This window comes from Macrotis lagotis, chromosome 1 (genome assembly GCF_037893015.1).
Source record: "Macrotis lagotis isolate mMagLag1 chromosome 1, bilby.v1.9.chrom.fasta, whole genome shotgun sequence".
Lineage (NCBI taxonomy): Eukaryota > Metazoa > Chordata > Mammalia > Peramelemorphia > Peramelidae > Macrotis > Macrotis lagotis.
In genome coordinates, this window is record NC_133658.1 from 158687510 (window position 1) to 158709195 (window position 21686).

The following is a 21686-nucleotide window of genomic DNA, read 5'->3' on the forward strand; positions in this document are numbered from 1 at the left end:
CACTTAAATTTTTTTGCAAAGTTTTGAGTTTTACATTTCCCTACCTTTCTCCCTTCACTCCCCCCAAAAGAAAGCAATCTAATGTGCTCTCTTTCCCCTCCCCCCTTGTTTTTAGGGGTTTGTTGTTGTTGTTGTTGCAAGGAAATAGGGTTAAGTGACTTGACAAGGCCACACAGCTAGGTAATTATTAAGTGTCTGAGGTCAGATTTGAACTCAAGTGCTCCTGACTCCAAGGTCAGTGCTCTATCCACTGTGCAACCTAGCCGCCCCACCTTATTCTTAATATAGGTTTTCCTGAGACATAATCAACCCAGGTGATTTTCCTGACTCTCTCCATTGTACCAAGACTTGATTTCTTCCCCATCCAAACTGTCATTTAAATTATTCTCTCCTGAGGTCTTCTTTGTCATCTGTCAGAGCCCTTTTGGTTTATTCTCCAATGCTATTTTCCTCCTGCTCACCAGGAGTCTGACTTATTTTTCAATTCCCAATAGTCACTGAACAACCCTCACCCCTCCAAAGATCTATTTTATTTATTGGCAAATTTCTCATTCTTCTGGGTTCTTAGTACAAGATGATGATCCATTACTCCACTATTGTTTGACTTCCCTATCCTCTCAGAGTTCTTAGCAGAATATAAGTGAAAACTGCAGAAGACCTTGGCAAGGTACTCAAGTATCATACCATTGCTCGTTTCTATGATAGTTTTCCTGAACTGTAGCCAAAGCAAGGTGGTAGGCCTCCAGCAATCTGTCAGGTGAGAGATACTGGGCATGAATTTCTATGTCTTCTTTAGCTCTATTCAGTAGGCAAATGTGACTCTTGCCCAAACCTCAGTAGGTATGCAGTGAAGCCTGTGGCATCATTCTTGGGAAGATTATATGCATGTATGTTGATTCCATGGAGCTTTCTGTTCAAGTCTTGGGTACTCTGGTATGTTTGGCAGCTTTGAGATCCCTGAGGGTGCTAAGGGAGAGTTCTATGTATCTTAATTCGTGCCAAACCCAACACCTCCTCCAGTTGTTTGCTTTCAAAATCTACCTGAGTTGTATTTTGGCAGGGAAGCCAGATATAGAATAATACTTTTCCCAAAGTGCTTTAGCAACTCCAGATGCATTCTGCTTCCCAGCTCTACATACTTGGAAAAATGATTTGTTTCCACTAAAATATTGTTTACTGATTTCCTAACCCAAGCCAAAAAAGTCTATATACCCAATTTCCAACAATTTATCAGGTCAGATGCTTTCTTTTTGATCTAGTTGCCCAGTTGTGACATGGTGCTATTGACTCTGTTATAATATCTCATTTTATTCTCACAGTAAACATATATAAAGTATAGAGCAAGCACTGTTCTAAGTGCTGGGATGCAAAAAGAAGCAAAGACAGTTCATATGGTTTAATGGGAAGATAATATGCAAACAAATATATGTGAAGCAAGTTTTATACAGTATAAATCAGAAATAATTTAAAGAGTGGAGGCCCTGCAATTTAGAGAGGTTGGAAAAGGCATCCTATAGATTTTAGTTGGGACTAAAAGGAAATCAGGGATATCAAGAGCTGGAATTCTGGAGGGAAAGCATTCTAAGCATTCTAGCCTAGAAAATGCCTAGAGCTGAGAGGTGGAGTGTATTGAATGTGGAACAGCCGGGGGTCAGTGTCACTGAAACTAAAAGTAAAGTGTGAGAAGACTAGAAGGTAGAAGAGGCTAGCAAGTACATTAGCATAGCATAGCATAGAACATTACAATATTATATAACACGATACATATATTTTATGCATTTCTGAGTTTCTTAACTTTTTCTGTTTCATCTGCTGACTGTTAAAAGTTGTCTGAGGCTTCCATAAAACTCCTCCCAAATTCCCATTTAATTTCTTATTTGATTCCATGATATAGAGAAATTGTGATAGGGGAAAGTAGTCATGGAGAGAGGGATAATTGTATCAAGTTGGAGAGAGTAACAGTGTTAAATGCTACAGAGAAGTTGAGGAGAATGAGAATGAGAATGAGAAAGAGAAAAGGCCATTGGATTTGGCAATTAAGAGATCATTAGTAACTTTGAAGAATATGTTCCTTAGAATGATCAGGTCAGAAGCCAGAATGTGAGGGGTTTAACCACAACCTTTTGAGGTAGGTGTGTTATTTATTGTCCATTTCCCTCATTTTTCAGATGAGGAAATGGAAGCAAGCAGAAATGTTTTGCCCAGGGTCACACAGCCAGTAAATGTCTGAGAATTAGTTTGAACTCAGATCTTCCAGACTCTAGAGCTAGCACTCTAACTACTGTATAACACTTTGGTGCAGCCTGCAACATATTTTTGTACAGGTTGCAACTAAGAATGGTGTTTATTTTTTAAATACAATTAAAATACAATAAAATTATATTTTAAAAGACAAAAATAATAGAGTAATGTTATTATTGTTCAGTCATTTTAGTCATGGTCAACTCTTTGTGATATGATTTGGGTTTTTCTTGGTAAAGATAATGGAATGGTTTACCATTTCCCCCTCTAGCTCATTTTACAGATGAGAAAAGTGAGGCAAACAGGGTTAAGTGACTTGCCCAAGGACACACACTAAGCAAGTATCTGAGACTGGATTTGAACTTAGGTCTCCTGACTTTAGACCCAGAATTCTATCCACTATACCACCCAGCTGCCTTTATAATATACTATAACATAATATAATATAATTAATATAATTAATATAATATAATATAATATAATATGATACAATACAATACAATACAATATAATATAATATAATATAATATAATATAATATAATATAATATAATATAAAAAACTTCTTACCTTGGGATAAATCAAATATAGCACAAGGTTATATTTGACCCTCTACTTATAATTTGCTGACCCCTACACTACAATTTGCTTTCTTTCATATAGTACCTTAAAAATTTCTTCAAAATGAAATCAAACAAGGTGGAGAGGAACACACAAGATCAGAGAGAGGAAAAGTATGAAAGTGACATGGGAGGGAAAAAGGATGTTTTTTATTGTATTTTATTAAAGTCAATATTTATGTCAGATGTTGCCATGGTTAAAAAATTCAAACACTGTGAGTGACTTGCCTCTCTGTATCAGAAAAGAGTCAGCAACATTTACAAATGATAATTCACCATAAAAATAAGCTCTTGTAGGCAGTTCACGACAAGTGGGTGACTGAGAATGCCTCTCCCTAAGAAAGTAAATCTTTTTTTGTTTTGTTTTGTTTTTTTTGCAAGGCAAATGGGGTTAAGTGGCTTGCCCAAGGCCACACAGCTACGTAATTATTAAGTGTCTGAGACCGGATTTGAACACAGGTATTCCTGACTCCAAGGCCGGTGCTTTATCCACTATACCACCTAGCTGCCCCAGAAAGTAAATCTTAAAGGGATCAGAAAAGAAGCCCAGAAGTGAGAAAGGACAGAGCACATTATATAGTATTAATTGTGTTAAGGAAGGAGATGATGGGTGAATAAGTTTCACAAAATCCTCTGTAGTACTGACTACCAAAAAAAGATTATTTTTTCAAATTATTTTTTGATTTTATATTGCCTTCACTTCCAAATATATCACTTTCATTCCCTACCCCTATAACCCCCAAACAAAAGAGTTTAGAAAGCAGTTTAGCAAATTTAATTAATATAATCTCTTAACTCTGCAAAGAAGGGAAAGAAGTTTTTTTTTTTTCAAATCTCTTCTCAGTCAAACTTGGTCCTTATGGTTCCACAGTGTTCAGTTTCATTTTTGTTTTTCATTTTTTAAATTTGATGATTATTTTCCCCCTTTATATTCTCTAGTCTACTCCCTTCCTTCAATAGCAAAGTCATATAGAATGTCTCTGAATACTTTATATTCATTGTTTATTAGGATAGGTATAAGGACTGGACCCATGACTTTTTTTTTAGTTTTGTTTTGGCAAGGCATGGGGTTAAGTGACTTGCTCAAGGTTACACAGATAGGTAATTACTAAGTGTCTCAGCTGGATTTGAACTCAGCCTCCTGACTCCAAGGCCAGAACTCTATCCACTGTGCCACCTAGCTGCCCTTGGACCCATGATTTCACTGATGAAAGAAGCTACCAACTGAAGAAGCCATTTGTTAATGTATGTTGGTACCTTCTCTATAATCAAAGAATATTATCTAGTGTACTTGCCCAGAGTTACATATTATATATCAAAATGTAAAGGAATTGAAACTAGGCATTCCTGTCTCCAAAGGAAGCTTTCCATCTACTACAATTGACTGCTTTTTTGTAGTACAGAAAGAAGCCATAACCTTGGTCTAGCACAATCTGTGTCACCATTCTGTTTTGTTCTCAGTTCTTTGCTATTACACAAGTGCTGCTATAAGGATTTTGGTCTACATGGGTCCCAGAAAGGTAATTTTAAATAGGTTTTCAAAATGCTAAGGAATTAGAGGAAATAATGACTATTTTGTACAATGGCTTGATTGTACAGTAGATAAGAGTGCTGAGCCTAGTCAGGAACACTCATCTTTCTGAATTCAAATCTGGCTTCAGAAATTTACTAAATGCATGATCCTGGGCAAATCACTTAATCCTGTTTGTCTTGGTTCCTCATCTGTACAATGAGCTAGAACAGGATAAGGCATACTACTCCAAGTATCTCTGCTAAGAGAACCCCAAGTAAGGTTATGAAGAACTGGATATGACTGAAAGACAACTGAACAACAAAAAAAATGATCTTTTTTTAAAAAAAGATTACTTGTGTATATTGAAAAGTAATTTCAGAATTCAGTAATTTCAGAAAGCTAGGAGAAGCACAAGAAATAGAGAATGTTGGACGCAGAGAAAAAAAAGTTCAGCTTTAGGTGTGGTCTTACCTGCAATTCTCTAACATGTGGAAGGTAATTAGAATGTCAGTCTCTTAAAAAAAACACTTTGAATTTAACATCTGCTTCATGGAATTGATGGTAATAAGAAAAGCCAAGCATGAGGCATTAGCCCTATGAGAGAAGACAATAGAGATGGGTCTATGAGGATTCTCATTATTAAAGAGCTATGAGAAATAGCTTTTATATATGACATGAAAATGAAACATTTGAGATGTGGGCATTGACTGTTAGAAAGACAGGGCAGTAGGGGCAGCTAGGTGGTGCAGTGGATAAAGCACTGGCCCTGGAGTCAGGCGTACCTGGGTTCAAATCTGGTCTCAGACACTTAATAATTACCTAGCTGTGTGACCTTAGGCAAGCCACTTAACCCCATTTACCTTGCAAAAAAAAAAACTATAAAAAAAGACAGGGCAGAGAAGTGTGGCTGGTTGATTTTATTATGGTATATTCAAAAACTCAACTTAAAAGACTCAGAGAATGTCTCCACTAAGCCTGAGACCCAGATTCTCACCTTGTGGTTCACCTCAAGTTTTCTAGTTGGTCAGTGGGATCACTTCATGACGTCTGGTTGAAATATTAAGTCATTCTGCTTTGTAAATGTTTTTCTCCTAGATATGCTGGGGATTTATTGGATGAGGATATCTTTCATGAGAAGGATCTTGTCAGCAGTCGATCATTGCAGGCTTTAGTGGCAGGACTGAAAGCATACAGTACCTGGGAAAATATAACCTGTTTACAAGACTGTCGGGAGTGTACTGGAGGCATGGTGAGTTGGAGAAATAGAGGAAAAGATCTACTATTGGTCCTTAGAGGGACTATTTTTTTCTCTTTGAATCTTTATTTTGAATTGTTTCAATTGTGTCTGAATATGACCTCATTTGGGATTTTCTTAGCAAAGATACTAGAGTGGTTTGCCATTTCCTTCCATAGCTCATTTGACAGATAAGAAAACCGAGGCAAATAGGATTAAATGATTTGCCCAGGCTCACACAACTAGTAAGTGCTTGAGACTGGATGTGAATTTAAGAAGATGATTCTTCCTGACTCCAGGCCTACACTCTATCTATTGTGCCACCTAGCTATACTATTGTTTAAGGTAGAATTTTAATGAGAGAGAAGGGACATTTGGAATTCTGATGCTCTCAGTTTTGGTCCGTAACAGAAATAAAGTTAGAAAGAGTGCCATAGGTTCTTGGCTAATGTAGAGAAACATGATCTTTGATTTTGGCAAGTGGAGTCAGAAGCATTTTCAAAATACAATATAGAACTGATTCAAAACCTACTTTAATGAACCTGTTTTTAAGCCTAAGATACTATTATCATCTTGTGAAAAGGGAGTTGTCATAAAACAAGGGCATCTACTCCTAGACAGTTATTTGGCTTAAAACAACAAATAATTTCCAATAATCTCCTTAAACTACATGACTAGAGCCAAGTGAAATTATCTAAAAATATACAGGGCTGTGGGTACCACCCTACCTCCACTCTTTTGCCCAAGTTCTCTGAAATGATGTTCAAGATTCTTGGTGAAGATTTTAATTTAAATATCAATATACACAGTTATACCTACCAATATGCATATTCAAGATAAGCCATACAAACCTGGACCCAAGACAAGCAACCCTCAAATCAACTTTTTATCATTTATTATGTGGAAATAATACAAGAAGAAATTAAGATATATTCATTTAAGTGGAAGAAGTCAAATTCTGGGACATGGATGGTTGAGAGAGGGAAGACTGAAACCAGCCCCCTCAGGAAAAAACCTTAGGAAGCTGGGGAAACTAATGACTGGAGTGATGGGATTGAAATAAGACAGGGCCTTACCAGGAAGGAACTCACTTGTATGCAGTCTTTGGGGGAGGAAGTGTACCATCTGGTAGCTTCCTAATTGATCTAATTATTCTTGTTAACTAGGTGCTGAGTACAGTTGTTTCTATGCCACTGAAGGAATGGAAGCTTTGTCAAAATGTAGCACAAGTTAGAATTATGCAATCTTCTGAAATCATTAGTTTAAATTCTTGAGCTCTCTAAATTTTGACATCATGGAGAGAAATCTGATTGTTCTGGCCTAATTTGGATTTATCAGTGGACATGGTTAAAGTATGAGTGCATGCATGTGTATGTGTGTCTATGTGTGTTCTCTTATAGAATTATGTGAAGCTACTTTAAATATACATATGTCTATACAAATATATATATATATATATATATATACAAAATGTGTCTGTGTTGTTCTAGTTTTGCTACTACTCTAAAGTTCATTTCTAATACCTTTTGTGATATTAATCTCATTAAATTATTAAAATCTATAACAGTAGAACGTAAGTTTTGAAAGGCCAGAGATGCTTCAGGTATGGATATATCTATACTAGGTCAGTTGACTGCCTATATCCCAAGACCAGCCCTGGTAATTTTTGAGAGTCTTGTTACCAGATTAGTGGAAGGGTGATAATTATTTCTATCAAAGCATCACTTAAGAAATCTTTTACTAAGCCACAGAACTTAGCTCTGTTACAGTGGCTTTGTACCAAGTAAAATCTTAGGAGGGTTGATGTAATTTTCACTAGCTCATCACGTAGATATTGATCAGCCAGGACCAAATCTCTAGACTCCCAGGATTAGTTGGTGATATAGTAGGAAGAATACAGCCCAGTGGGGCCCAGAGGAAGAAGAGACAGGCACTGTCTTGTCCCATACACAGAAATGTGCCTGGAGATGTTCTGCCTGTTCCAAAGCCAGTAACACCTGATTTTTATTGGTACCTCTGCCAAGGTACTAAAAGGAACCAGATAAGGGGAAGGTGATTGGCATGTAAGAGATCAAACCAGACTATATGTGATAGTGAGAGAGGGAGAAAAGGGAAAGAGAGACTCAGTGATGTGTGAGGGACCAATGAAGCTAGCTCCTGTCATGTCCTGAATCTTTCTTTCTTGTGTCTTCATTTTGCTACCTAGGAGTATATTAAGGTTCAGGGTTGAAGTTCAATGTGGTCTAATCAGTAAATCAAAAAGCATTTATTAAAGACCTATCATATGCCAGACACCAAAATTGGAGGAATAAGCAATCACTGAATGAGTAAACATTTTTAGTAGAGATTCACAGGACAATCTAGTCTGGAACTGGCTGTTTGAATGCCAATTTCCTATTCCTGAAGAACTCTATCTAGTAGTAAGCATCATACATGTGTCATTGGTAAACATACTCTTGCTCATCTCAGTTGCAAGACTTTGGCTGCCCTCTGTGATACTGAAGTAAGAGATGAACCTGGAGTCAGAAGAGTCTCATTTGATTGCAGGCTCATGTGTGTGTGACTTTAGGGAAGGCACCAAAACTCTCTGGGTTCCAGTCACCTTATTTATAAACTGAGGGGGTTGTGTTCTTATATGAACTTACTTTACCACTATAGTATAAATGTCTCATTTATTAACAAAAATCTTATTGGTTTCAAGCTCTTCCAATGGAAAATGCTTTGTAAGAATCACAGTCAGCCAAGTCAATCTAATTCAACAGTCATTTATTAAGCATCTCATGTGACCACAACAACACAGACACTAAGACAGAAAAATATTAGTATTTGCCCTCCAGGAACCTGGCCTAGTGAGAGAGGATGCACCATTTATATAAGAATGAAAACACAAAATCACATGACACTAGTATCTGTGAGCATGTTGTATTATCTTCATTATCTATCTGGCAGAGCCTGATACTGGATACTTAATAAATGTTTATTTATTTATTTATTGATGAGAGAAAGGACACTGATAATTTGGGACATTTATAAAGACTTCCATAGGAGGTGGTCCCTGTGTTCACCTTGAAGGAAGCTCAGGCTTTTAAGAGATGGGAAGTCAAAGAACTCACTTCAGGAACTAGGGGGCAACTATGCAAAGACACTGATGGATTGTGGGACCTAGAGAAAACTAGAAAGAAGGCCAGTTTAGCTGGAATATTGTCTGTGGGAAAAAAGTAACATTCAATCAGTCTTTAAAAGGTAGTAGAGAACCAGCTGAGTGGCACAATGGATAGAGGTTCAGGCCTGGAGACAAACTTCTCCATATGAGTTCAAATCCAGTCTCAGACACTTACTAACCCTGAACCAATCACTCAACCTCTGGTTCTTTCTTTATAGGGGTGTGTGTGTGTGTGTGTGTGTGTGTGTGTGTGTGTGTGTGTGTAAAGAGAAAGAGAAGAGAGGAAAGAAAGGGAGAGAAGAGGGAAGGGGGAGACGAGAGAGAGAGAGAGAGAGAGAGAGAGAGAGAGAGAGAGAGAGAGAGAGAGAGAGAGAGAGAGAGAGAGAGAGAGAAGGGAGACAGAAAGAAAGACAGAAAAAGGGGGAGGGGAAAAGAGACAGAGACAGGGAGATAGGGAGAAAGGAGAAAGTGGTATTCTCTCTTCTGGGCCAAATGAGATGATGGCCTTATTCTGATAAAAATAAGCTTCTCTTATTTTTTAAAGATCTCCAGAGCTGTGCTTGAGCCAAGCTACCTCAAATAGAGACACTTCTTGACATCTCTTTTAAGATAATCAAAGTATAACAGAAGCATACCCTTTATAATGTGCAGTTGGTCCACTTCAAAGTCTGAAAGGGGTGAACTCTCACATCTTATTCTGTTTTGTCCTGTGATTTCATCAAGCTCTTGGAGAACTCAATCAGGAGTCCCTCTTTGAGACTTCTCTCCCTCCCCATCTCCCTTTTCTCCTTATATAATTATATAAAATGAATATACAAGATAAAAAACCAAGGTTTTTGAAAGGAAAGGCACTAGCAGTTGGGGGGGGGGGGGATGAGGAAACACCTCAGGAGGAGATGGCACACCATAAGATATGGCTCTGGACCCAGTCCTTCAAACCCTCTATACCCTGTATATATGATATTGTGTCAAGGAAAAACCTACAAGAAATGTGGTAGCTCAGTCAATAGATCTGAACTGTGGAAAAGACAGAGAGGGACTACCCTTTTCTCTGGGGGGGATGGCTTGTAGCCATCATGAGTGGAAAAGAAATTGGAACTGCTAAAATGACATGCAGCAATGGACCAAAACATACCAAATTCCCTTTGGACCAAGAACTTAAGAGTCTGCCAAAGAAGCTAAGCAATTTGCAGTAATGACAGTCTGACCTCACTTAATGGTCTAACTAATCAGGAGACCAGGTGGCTTATTTCCACACTCAGCTCAAGTGAGCTTGGTACTGCTTCGAAGCTACTAGAAAGCATCCTGGGCTAATCTGCCTCTTTAAACAGGTGTTTGCTGGCCCTGGTCCTGCTCCAGATGGGAATCTCTCTGTCTCTGTCTCTGTCTCTCCGTCTCTGTTTCTCCCTCCCTCTGTCTCTCTGTCTCTGTCTCTCTCTGTCTTACTCTCTCTCTCTCTTTCCTTTTCCCTATGTCACCCCCTCTTCTCTCTCTCTCTCTCTCTCTCTCTCTCTCTCTCTCTCTCTCTCCTTTTCTCTTTCTTCTACCCCTTCTTTCCCTCTGCCTCTCCCCTATCTCTTCTCTCCCATTCCCTTTCTGTCTGTCTCTCTGCCTCTGTCTCTCTCTTGTATAGAATCGATTTGAAAGACATAGAAGGGAGCGGCTAGGTGGCACAGTGGATAAAGCACCAGCCTTGGAGTCAGTAGTACCTGGGTTCAAATCCGGTCTCAGACACTTAATAATTACCTAGCTGTGTGGCCTTGGGCAAGCCACTTAACCCCATTTGCCTTGCAAAAAAAACCTAAAAAAAGACGAAAGATATAGAAGAAAGTCTGCAAAATGTATATGAAGTTCTTGGTTTTTTTTTTTTAATCAGCTTCTTTAATGCTCATCCAGACTTTTAAAACTAAATATTCCAGAGTGCTTTTTGAATCTCGAATTCAAATTAATACACTAGTAGGAAAATCAAGGTTTAAAGTCTATCCAGTCTCTTCAACTTGGCAATAGTCAATGCCACTGGGCTTTTTCTCTGGCTGTTCAGGGCTCCTCACTCTGCCTATAAAAATCAGTCAAAAACTTGAGTTTTAGAGAATATGGAAAACTCAAGGCTATAAAAGAATCCTCCTTTATCATTTAACCAGCAAGCATTTATTAAACACCTACCATATTCCAGACACATTGGGAGTTGAGAATATGAAACAAGTGCCCCCTCCAGCCCTCCCCCTCCCAAAAGGCCAATCCTTGCCCCCAGTGAAGTAGGAGGATGCAACATACACACACAAATAAATACATAAAATATACAAAGTAAATGCAAGTTTAATACAAGGTCTTTTTTTCAGGGAGGTTGGTTAGAGAGAGGCACTTCTTGGGGATTTAGAGAAGAGAAGGAACTGGAAAAAGGCAGGGAGAAAGGAAAGTGGGAAAGAGGAAGAGGAGGAGGGAAGAGAGACAGACAGACAGAGGGGAGAGGGAGGGAGGGAGGGAGAGAGAGAGAGAGAGAGAGAGAGAGAGAGAGAGAGAGAGAGAGAGAGAGAGAGACTTCCCATAGCTAGTAAGTGCTTCCCAGCAAACCTATTAAGCAGTCATCTTGAAGAGCTCCAGTCATAGGGAGGTAGTGAGCCTTTTCCTCATTTAGATTATTCTAATGGTTAGGAAGTTTTCCTGTCATCTAGTCCAGTTGTCTCAGCAACTCCTGTTTTCTTCTCTCACCCTCACCCCCCCCCCCCCAACACACACACTCCAAGTGTTTCCCTTTGTTACCTTTGCATTGGGGATGAGATTTGATCTTATCTAGTTCCTAAATTGAGAAAAAAGGGAAATGGAAGGAAGAAGTCTCTGCAGAACAATGTTTCCAGGAAGATTACCCAAGTTAACTCTACCTGGGCAGTACTTATTATATGGGTCTCTTTTCCAAACTTGCCCCATCCAAATCTGCTCTTATTTATCTATCACTTGGAAAGTAAATGACCTCACACTATGTTGTCAATGTCTTATAATAGTCTCACAGTTTACTTTTCTCAACAGTTTATTTTTACTAGAGATAAGAGTCTGATTAGGAAGGATGAATATCCAACAGCTGAAATTTTGGGAATCTGTAAGTGATGTAACAGAACTTTTTTGAGTTTCCTTAACAAATAGGCAGCACAGTAGATAAAAAGATGAGCTAGAGTTAGGAATTCAAATTCAGCCTCAGGCACTTACTAACTGTGTAACCCTGGGTAAGTCGCTTCAGCTCTGTTTGCCTCAGTTTCCTTCAAAGGATTGTTGGGAGGATCAAATGAGATAATAATTTTAATGTGCTTAGTGTAGTGCTTGGCTATATAAATGCTTATTCTCCCCACTCCCTCCAATCCTAACCCTGAGCTGCCATATATAAATTCTATTCAGATTTGCTCTCTCATTTCTGGAAGACAACATGGTCTGCAGGAGAAATGGGGGCAGTTAGGTGACACACTGGATAGAACCCCAGAACTGGCAGGACCTGAATTCAAATCTGGATTCAGATACTTACTAGCTATATAACCCTGATTGTTTCCAAAAAAAATTTAAAAATAAATAAAAAGAGAATGGGACTGGATAGAGGTTTGAGGCCAGAGAGACAGGTGTGGGAACTGTGCTTCACAGAAATGGAAAGCAAACTACCAGTATGGACAAGATTCTCAGGGAAAGAATGGATGTCTCCAAACAAACCTTTGCAAAAGTGAGTTGAATAATAGCTCTATGGTCATTTGTGACCTCAGCGCCATCTGAAAAAGCAACAACAATTTCCTCTAACAGTTGTCAAAGAACTGTTTGTCATTCAAGTGAAGTTATTATTTCCATTTCAGAGGTTAAGAGTACCATGCTCCCTTATTCTCATAGGGCAGGTTGGTGGCAGTGCGGGTTTTCCACCTCCTAGGTGCAAAGACATTATTTTGTCCTAAGCAAGAAACACTTTATCTGGGGAAAGAATATCCATGTTATGAAAGATTTACACACAAAGTAGAATACTGGGTGTTGGATAACACCCTCCCTGACTGTTGGAGGAATGTTTTCTTCCTTCCTGCAAAACAAGAAATATTGAACAGGGTCCCCTCTTCTCTTTACTTTTTTTTTTGATGACTTTAGCTCCTGTAAGCCAATGAGCTCTTTGCCAATTTTATACTGTGAATGTGGTCTGAGGCAAGTAATCAGCAGGCTAAGTATATCATATTTATTTCAAAGCCCTGGGCTGTTTGAGGGAGGTTCCTTGATTTGAATGTGTTGATCTAAACATGTATAGGCTGCCAGAAAAGAAGAAAACAATCAGATACATACAAAGTATCATAGGCTAATGGTTCTCAACAGTTTTTAGCATGAGAACCCACTTTTTTTTTTAGTTTTTTTTAAATTTTTTTTTGCAAGGCAATGGCATTAAGTGCCTTGCCCAAGGCCATACAGTTAGGCAATTAATAAATGTCTGAGGCCAGACTTGAACTCCAGTACTCCTGATTCCAGAGCCGGTGCTCTATCCACTGCGCCACACAGCTGTCCCCCAAGAGAACCCATTTTTTAATGTCCAAAAATATAACAGACTCCTTCTCTTGATAATAGTTGTACTTTAGTGTTCATTGACTGAGAAAATACATAACTATTTTGCAAAAGTAAAAATCTATCAGCAATCTACAAAATTGACCATGAGTGTTGTTTCTAATACTAACTGGGTAACTTTGGCCAGTCATTTAACTTTTCAAAGACTTGATTTCTTCATCAGTTAAGTAAGTGGGGATAATTGTTCTTGAATAGTCACAATATTATTATGAGATGAGCATTTAATAATATTTAGTTTGCTATGCAAATGTAAAATCACCTGATTATATATAGTAAATTCATACCAATACTATGTATCCTATTCACATTTTTCTCTCCTAGAGTTTACTAGATACCCACTCTCTCAATATCTCTTTTTTCAAATGGAAAAAGTCAGTTCCTGTTGTAGTTTTATTCACCTGAGTGGGTACCATCAACTAATAATGATAATGTTCCTAATAAAATCCATAAAATAGTAATAAATTTCAGGGTTATTTACCCTAAGGAAGTTATTAAAAAACACCTCACCCAAAAGTAGAAGGAGTAACTCATTTGACAAGGGTGGAAAATTATTAAATGCCTACTATGGACAAGGCATTGTGCTATAAGTGCTGATAATACAAAAGGGAAAAAAAGTGAACTTTTCCTAGACCTCAGATAGTTTGCATTTTAACTGTGGTAATAATATGTACATATTTTGATATGTAAAATATACCAACAAATTAGATACAGGGTAATCTTAAAGGAGAAGATAGCACTTGGAGGTACCAGAGAAAGTTCCCTAGAAGGAGATTCATGAACTGAATTATAAAGGAAATGAAAGATTCTCAAAGGTGAGATAAAGATAGATTGCATTTCAGGTATGGGTAACAATATAGAAGAATCCTGAGTATTTTGCAAGGAAGCCATGTACTTTCTTAACTGTGGATACTAACAGAATAATTTTGGGGGGTGCTTTTTTAGGATAATCAAAAGAATTGGAACCCTAGTCAAAGAGGATATTATGTGTGCATTTAGTTAAATGTGTGTGAATAGACAGTTTTTTTTTTCTTTTTTGGTACAAAGACACAGAGATAGCAGATAAAACATTGTGTGTGTGAAGGAGAGCAAGATTGATAAAGAAATGTATCATGAAATGTATCAAGAGGAGGAAGACTGTGAAAATTGTGAATAGAAATTTAAATCCAAACCAGATTTTGGAGTTAAGCAGGGTGATGACATGATTGGACCTATGCTTTAGGAGCATCATTTTGACTTCAGTATGGAAGATGACGTGTCAGAAACCAAAGAGGAGGTTATTGCAGTCTGTAGTACTGGGGTTATCAGAACTTAACCTAGAATGTCAACTATGTGAGTGAAAAAAAAAGAGGACATGTGTGAAAGATGTGGAAATGGAAATGACAGGATTTAGTAACTTGGATGTGAAAGTGCTAAGGAAAACATGGAGATTAGGAAATTAGTTACTTGGAGGAACAACAGTACCTGCAGCAGAAAGAGGAAAGCTAAGAATAGACCTGTTTGGAAGAAAAAGATGAAAGATGCCAATGGATAGGACAATAATATAAAATAATAGCAAAATAGTGACTTTTCCCAATGTCATTCCTAGCTGAAAAGGGAAGGAAGAGGATGAAGAGGAGACATGGAAGGAGAGGTGAAATCTGCATGGTTTGTTATCTTTGTTATGTTCTCAGAGCATTTTGAAGATATTTTTAGTGAGCCTACAAAAAAAATCAACTTATATCCCCAGTCTTTTATTCAGTTATAAAAAGCAATGACTCTACAGCTATGCTATAATCCACAAAACTTTAGATAGAAAAAAAGATAATAGGATAGCAGCCCAAGACCTATTTTGAGCTGAACGCCACTGAAAAAAGATGAGATTAACAAAATAAATAACATGTGAAAAAGTGATGGCTGATATGTATTTAGCATTTTAATGTTTGCAAAACTCCTTATGTCCTTTTAGATACATCTCATTTGATTCTCCAGTCAAGCTTATGATGTAGAAGTTTTATTATCTCCATTTTTGTTATTGTTTTGTTAATGATATTGTTAGGATAAGTTAGTAACTGTTTTCAGTAATGTGACCCCATTTGGAATTTTTTAGCAAAGATACTGGAGTGGTTCACAATTTCCTTCTTCACCTCATTTTACAGATAAGGAAACTGAGGCCAACATGGTTATGTGCCTTGCCCATTAAGCACCCTAGATGAGGGTTGGACCCAATTACATTCATTAATATAGTTTTATTTTATCAATTACTTTCCAGACACCATCTCTATGATATACACAGTGCATGTTTCATTATCCCAGTTTTATAGATGAGGAAATTCAGGTTGGAACAAATGAAATGGTTTCTTATTTCTAAAGTTCCTTCCAACTTACAATTGTATGTTACAATTGTATGTTGTGTGTTGGTCACAAGAACAGTATGGGGCAAGATTTTATTTCATGTTTCTTATTAAAAGTCCAATATATGCCATGACCACTATCGACAAGTTAGTTTGTTTTCCTTTTATTGATGGAGATAAAATGAAAATTTATTCTAACTCAGTCTGGATTCTCTCACTATTGACTGTGCCATGCTTTCATCCATGAGAACTTTCCACTTGAAAATAGAAAATGACTTGACATTTAAATCTGAGTTTTGATCATACTAAGTTCTCATCTTTCTATTCTTTCCTGAAGTCTGGAAAATTTACCTTTTTTATATTTTAATGACAGAAGAGTTCTTTTGTGTATGTGTGATAGTTTCCTTTGCCTTTTAACTTATCTCAATGTCTTTAGTTTTTATACCCTGATCATTTCCTGGAAATCATGCCTTACCCAATGAGTCTGACATAGTATTCAACATTCCACAATCTGTAATATTTCTGTTGAGAGAAGGGAGGTATGTTTTCATTATTTAATCTACACTATCAAGATTGTCTTTAAAATAAATATGTTAGGTTGGCATTTACTTTATATTATATATGCTTTCTTCATGTGTTCATTTAAGTCTTCCTATATTTCTCTGAATTCCTCATAATTATTTTCTTTTGGTACAGTAGCCTTCCATGATATTTATCTTTCACAGTTTGTTCAACCATTTTCTAATTTGTTGGGTACCTTGTTTCTACTTTTTTGTTTCTACAGGTAATGTTGCTCTGAATATTTTTGTATAAATGGGGTCTTTTTTTAGCCAACCATTTGGACCTTGGGGTATATGTCCAATTGAGCAAATTTTAAGTTGCCCCCCCCAGAATATTTAGCTTAACCAACTTTATCTTAGTGTACCCATTTTCTCACAAACCTTCTAGCATTGACCATTTCCTTCTTTTTCACTTCTATCGTTTTGATGGATGTTAGGTGAGATCTCAGAATCCTTGTTATTTGCATTTCCCTTATTATTTGTGATTTGGAGCACTTTTTGTCAGATACTTCTGATGAGCTCCCATTTGATAGTAACTCCCCTATGGGTAGTTTTTTTGAACTCCTCTAGAAAACTTTTGTTTGAAAGATCAATCTCCCTCCATAAGTTAATATATTTATAGCTCAGTAAAGAAAATTTCCATAATTTTATCACAGTCTGTCATTTGAAAACCTGGGAGACCCTTGGGTCTGTCATCTCTTGGAGAGTTAACTGTAATTCTTACTTTCTTTACATGACATGACAAATGTGGAAGGACTAAAGTTTAGTTGCTTAAAGGATAATATTCTCAGCAAATGAAGCTGATAAATGCCAGGCTCATTGGTAGTACATATATAAGAGAACCTGTCCCTAGAATTTTGTTAGGCACCTGGAGTTTAATAACATTCTTGTTTTCTTTCACTCCTAGTCATCCTGCCTTTTTGGGGTACATAGAGTATAAATGAGATTTCATAAAAAAAGTCAGGGGAAAACCAACCATCTTGGGAACCAGATTAGTTAATAAATAACAATGGATGACACATACATGTTTCATTTTCTTGCATGGATTTCAAAGCTTTTTATAATATTAATTAATCATTATTGTTATTTAATCAGATTTTCCACCGATGGCTTCCTTGAATGTTTCAGGGTGATGTGGTAGTGTCCTAGGTAGCTAGACTACAAACATTCATTCAATCCTTTTTATGAGCTCAGGATCATGTTCAGGCTCTGGCAAAACTTACCAGACTGAAATAGCTTTAAGGAAGGTCCTAGGACTGAAGTATGTCTTCTAATAGTCAGTTTATAAGTGCAAGATTCAACTTCAGGTTGATTATAATGATCACTATTTCTATAGGTGGGGGAAACACTGACACTAATGAAATTCTTGGAGCATTATCAGATGTTTTAGAAGTTCTCATTGCCCATACAAGAGACAACATCATATAAAAGGAATGCTAAGACCTAGGGTCAGGAGAAATCTGGACTTGAGTTCTGCCTAATTTACTAGATACTTACTAGCTATATAAATATTTTATAAAACAGACTTCATTGGCTCCCCATTGCCTTTATCAACATATTTTGGGGGGTTTTGCAAGGCAATGGGGTTAAGTGACTTGCCCAAGATCACACAGCTAGGTAATTATAAAAAGGTCTGAGGTCAAATTTGAACTCAGGTACTCCTGACTCCAGGGCTAGTGCTCTATCCACTATGCCATTGCCTATAGGTTAAAAATAGAAGCCCCTCTCTTTGGGTTAATTAAGAAGGGTTTCTTAATATTGTTCTAGCCTGTCTTTCTTGATTGATTAGACATTCTCCTTCAGGTACTCTGATCTTTAGCCAGACTGGGTTACTTACTGTTTCCCACTCATACCATTTCAACTCTTGCCCATTGTACCCTCATTCACACTGTGCCCTATGCTTAGAATGTTCTATTTTCTCAATTCTGCCTCTCAGAACTCCTACTTAAATGAATGAATTAGAAGATTTTATTAAGTACTCATTATGTGCAAAGCACTGAGGATGCCAGCAGGAAAGTGGAGACAATGCCCTCAAGCAGCTCTCATTCTAATAGAGGAGCTAACCCATGTAAGTTTTTGCCACATATTGGGTGGAAGGTCCTGTGATCTTTAGGTGTGGCATAGATGCAAATACTAATGTGTCTTCTTCAATATTTCTACTGAAAAAATCATTATTTCTAATTTGCAGCCATTTAACAATACCAAGGACCTTGGTGCCAAGAACTTTGTTTTATTTTCCCTGGATTGTAAATAGCTGTGCTTGCTGAGGAGGTGGAGGAGCAGTTGCTAGGTTGCATCTCTGTAGGGGTTGCTTCCATAGATGATGACTTCAAGGGAGAGTTTAGAAGCAAGCCCATCTGGGGGGGGGGCACTGGCATGCTAGGATTCTTGCTTGATTTTACCTGACTCTTAATGGCAATTAATCAGACTGGTATTTTTGGTAGTGAGGAATGTACTCCTTTCTCCACAAGTCAATCCCTTCAGTGATGGTTGTGGGGCTTTGGCTGGAAGCAGGGATGGGCATCTGGGGAGGGAGGGATAGTGAAAAGAGAAGATCACTTTTATTCCCAGAATTCTTGAATTCAGGTTCTTGATCTGTCTTTCTTGGTGTCTGAAAGGAGGTGGCTCTGAGTTTATTCTCAGTCAAGAAAGTTCCTCACTACCTCAGGAGTCAGTCAGTTAGAAAGCAAGCTATATGGCACAGTGAATAGAGCTCAGGAAGTCAGGAAGATGGGAGTTCAAATCCATATTCAGATGCTTGACACTAATTATGTGACTTTGGACAAATCACTTCAACCTAACTGCCTCACATCCAGGGCCATCTCCAGTCATCCTGAGTCCTATTTGACCATTAGACTCAGATGACTTTGGAGGAGAAAGTGAGGTTGGTGACTTGGCACATCCCCTCCCCCACTCAAATATAATTCATGTGCTTGTCATGGCATCACCTCTCTGATGTCATGGTCCTTTTAGAGAATGAAGAACAAACATCATCATCATCATCAAGTTGTTAGTTAATAATTTATCTGAGCTTCTGTTTCTTAATCTGTAAAATAGGGAAAGAGAAGAGGAGAAAATAAATATTTATATAGCACCTAGTACATAACAGACACTCTGCTGAGGGCTTTATAAATATGATCCTATTTGATCCTCATAACAACCCCCATTTTACAAGTGAGGAAACTAAGGCAAACAGAGGTGAAGTGGCCCACCCAGAATTAACACAGTAAGTGTCTGTGTCAAATTTGAACTCATATCTTCCTGACTCCAGACCCAGAGCTCTAACCATTGAGAGACCTAGCTGCCACAGAAGAAGAATAATGCCTGCAGTACCTACCCTATGGTGGTGTCTTGAGACTCCATGAGGTAAAGAACATGTGAAGAAGAAAAAAGCAGAAAAGGAGTCCTCCTGGAAGAGCATTAAGTGTGCTGACTTTGGAATCCTCTGAATCTTAGCTTCAAATACCACCTTAGACCATTTGTTAGCCAGATGCCTTTGCTTTTCACTACTCTGAGGTTCAATTTCTGCACCTGTAAAATGGATTTTTTAAATAAATTTGACTCAGTTCTCTATATATTTTAGAAATGAGTCCTTTTTCAGAAATACTAGTTATAAAAATTGTTTCCCAATTCACTACATTTCTTTTGATCTTTCTTGGGATCAGTGATTTTGTTTGTGCAAAAGCTTTTTAATTTAATGTAACCAAAATTATCCAGTTTGTTTTTAGTGATGTTCTCTATCTCTTCCTTGGTCATAAACTACTCCCTTTCCATAGATCTGACAGGTAAACTATTTCTTGATCTACTAGTTTACTTATAATATTGTCTTTTATGTCTAAATCCTGTTCCCATTTTGATCTCATCCTGGTATAGGATGTGAGATGTTGGCCTAATCCAAGTTTCTGCCATACTAACTTCGAATTTTCCCAACAGTTTTTATTGGGTTTTTTTAAGGTTTTTGCATGGTAAATTGGGTTAAGTGGCTTGCCCAAGGTCACACAGGTAGGTAATTATTAAGTGTCTGAGGCCAGATTTGAACTCAGGTACTCCTGACACCAGGGCTGGTGTTCTATCCACTGCACCACTTAGCTGCCCCTACCAACAATTTTTATTGAAGAGAGAGTTCTTATCCCAGAGGGCTGAGCTCTTTGGGTTTATCAAACAGCAGATTAATGTAATCATTTCCTGCCATCTCTTTTGTACCTAATCTATTCCACTGATTCATCACTCTATTTCTTAGCCAATACCAGACAGTTTTGATGACCATGCATCTATAAAATAGAGATATTGCATGAATTACTTCCCCAAGCTATTGTGAGGATGAAAATATGATGATGTATGAAAACCTGAAAGGACTTAACAAGTGTCACCCATGGTAATAAATAGATAAAGAAGTAAACACAAATAGGGCAAAGAAGGGAAGCAGTGCAGTGGCCATTTTGACCCAAGTACAATCAGCTTTAAGATGATCTGGGGTACTCAGAGTAAAATGGATCCTTAAGCCAGGAAGTATGGGCATAGAAGGGTAATCCAATCTGCTCTGAATTAGAAGTAGGGGCTTTCTGGCTATGGGAGCTTAGGGAGAGTGTCAGAGTATGAAAAGTAAGGAGCATTGAACAGATACCAAGAAAAGGGCTGTCTAGCCCTGTTCTCTACACACATATGCACGCACACACACACACACACACACACACACACACACACACACACACACACTCTCACAGTCATTCACTCACACACGTACATGCATAAATACATATATGTATGTATACATGCATATAAACTCTGTATGTATTGTGTATATATACATATATAATTAATATATATAATTAATGTACTAGTACTCTGTACTATTGACCCCCTAATTAGTATCTTCCTAATAACTTGTATCCACTCTTCATTCTGATCATTGCTCAGTTGCTGAAATTATTTTCCTAAGATACAGGTCCCACCTTATCACTAACTTTTTCAAAAGTTTTTAGAAGCACCTTCTGGTCCAAGTTTTTGTATAAAAGATTATTTTTCAGAGACAAAAAGCTGACAGTATACACAAAAGAAAATCTATAGCCAATCTTGTTTAACATGACTATCTTTCATATATTGTATTTTAGACAAACTGGGTAATGTAGGTCTTTCCTAGTTCATCTCTATTATTCCCCACCTGTGTGTCCCATTCCCAGTGTCTGAATCATACTCTCATCACATCTATACCTGTAGAAATCAGGATCATATGATTTCAGATCCACTTCCCTCTCTTTGACTGTTTCATGATTATGTCCCCTTTTACCTCCCTCATTACATAAGAGTATGGTCAGACAGCACATTGACTCAGTTTTGGTTCCAAATGATGATCGGTTTGTCTCTTGGTGTGTCTACCTGAGTGTGTGTAAACATATTTGAGGCACAGAATTCCATGTACATACTAGAACTTCCCTATAGTCCCCCATATTGTATCTG

The 21686-nt window shown here is 37.6% G+C and overlaps 1 protein-coding gene and 1 long non-coding RNA gene across 2 annotated transcripts in view; one reads left to right on the forward strand and one right to left on the reverse strand.

The window, feature by feature from the left end:
- ACOXL (acyl-CoA oxidase like) overlaps positions 1-21686 on the forward strand; it is a 518534-nt gene that overhangs the window by 288418 nt on the left and 208430 nt on the right. The window contains exon 12 of the mRNA XM_074209273.1: positions 5469-5622. Coding sequence (XP_074065374.1) covers positions 5469-5622 — 154 coding nt within the window. The remainder of the gene's footprint in view (positions 1-5468; positions 5623-21686) is intronic.
- Positions 2841-21686, reverse strand: part of LOC141504332 (uncharacterized) — a 1263877-nt gene continuing 1245031 nt past the window's right edge. Inside the window, exon 21 of the long non-coding RNA XR_012473290.1 lies at positions 2841-4967. This is a non-coding gene — a long non-coding RNA (uncharacterized LOC141504332). The remainder of the gene's footprint in view (positions 4968-21686) is intronic.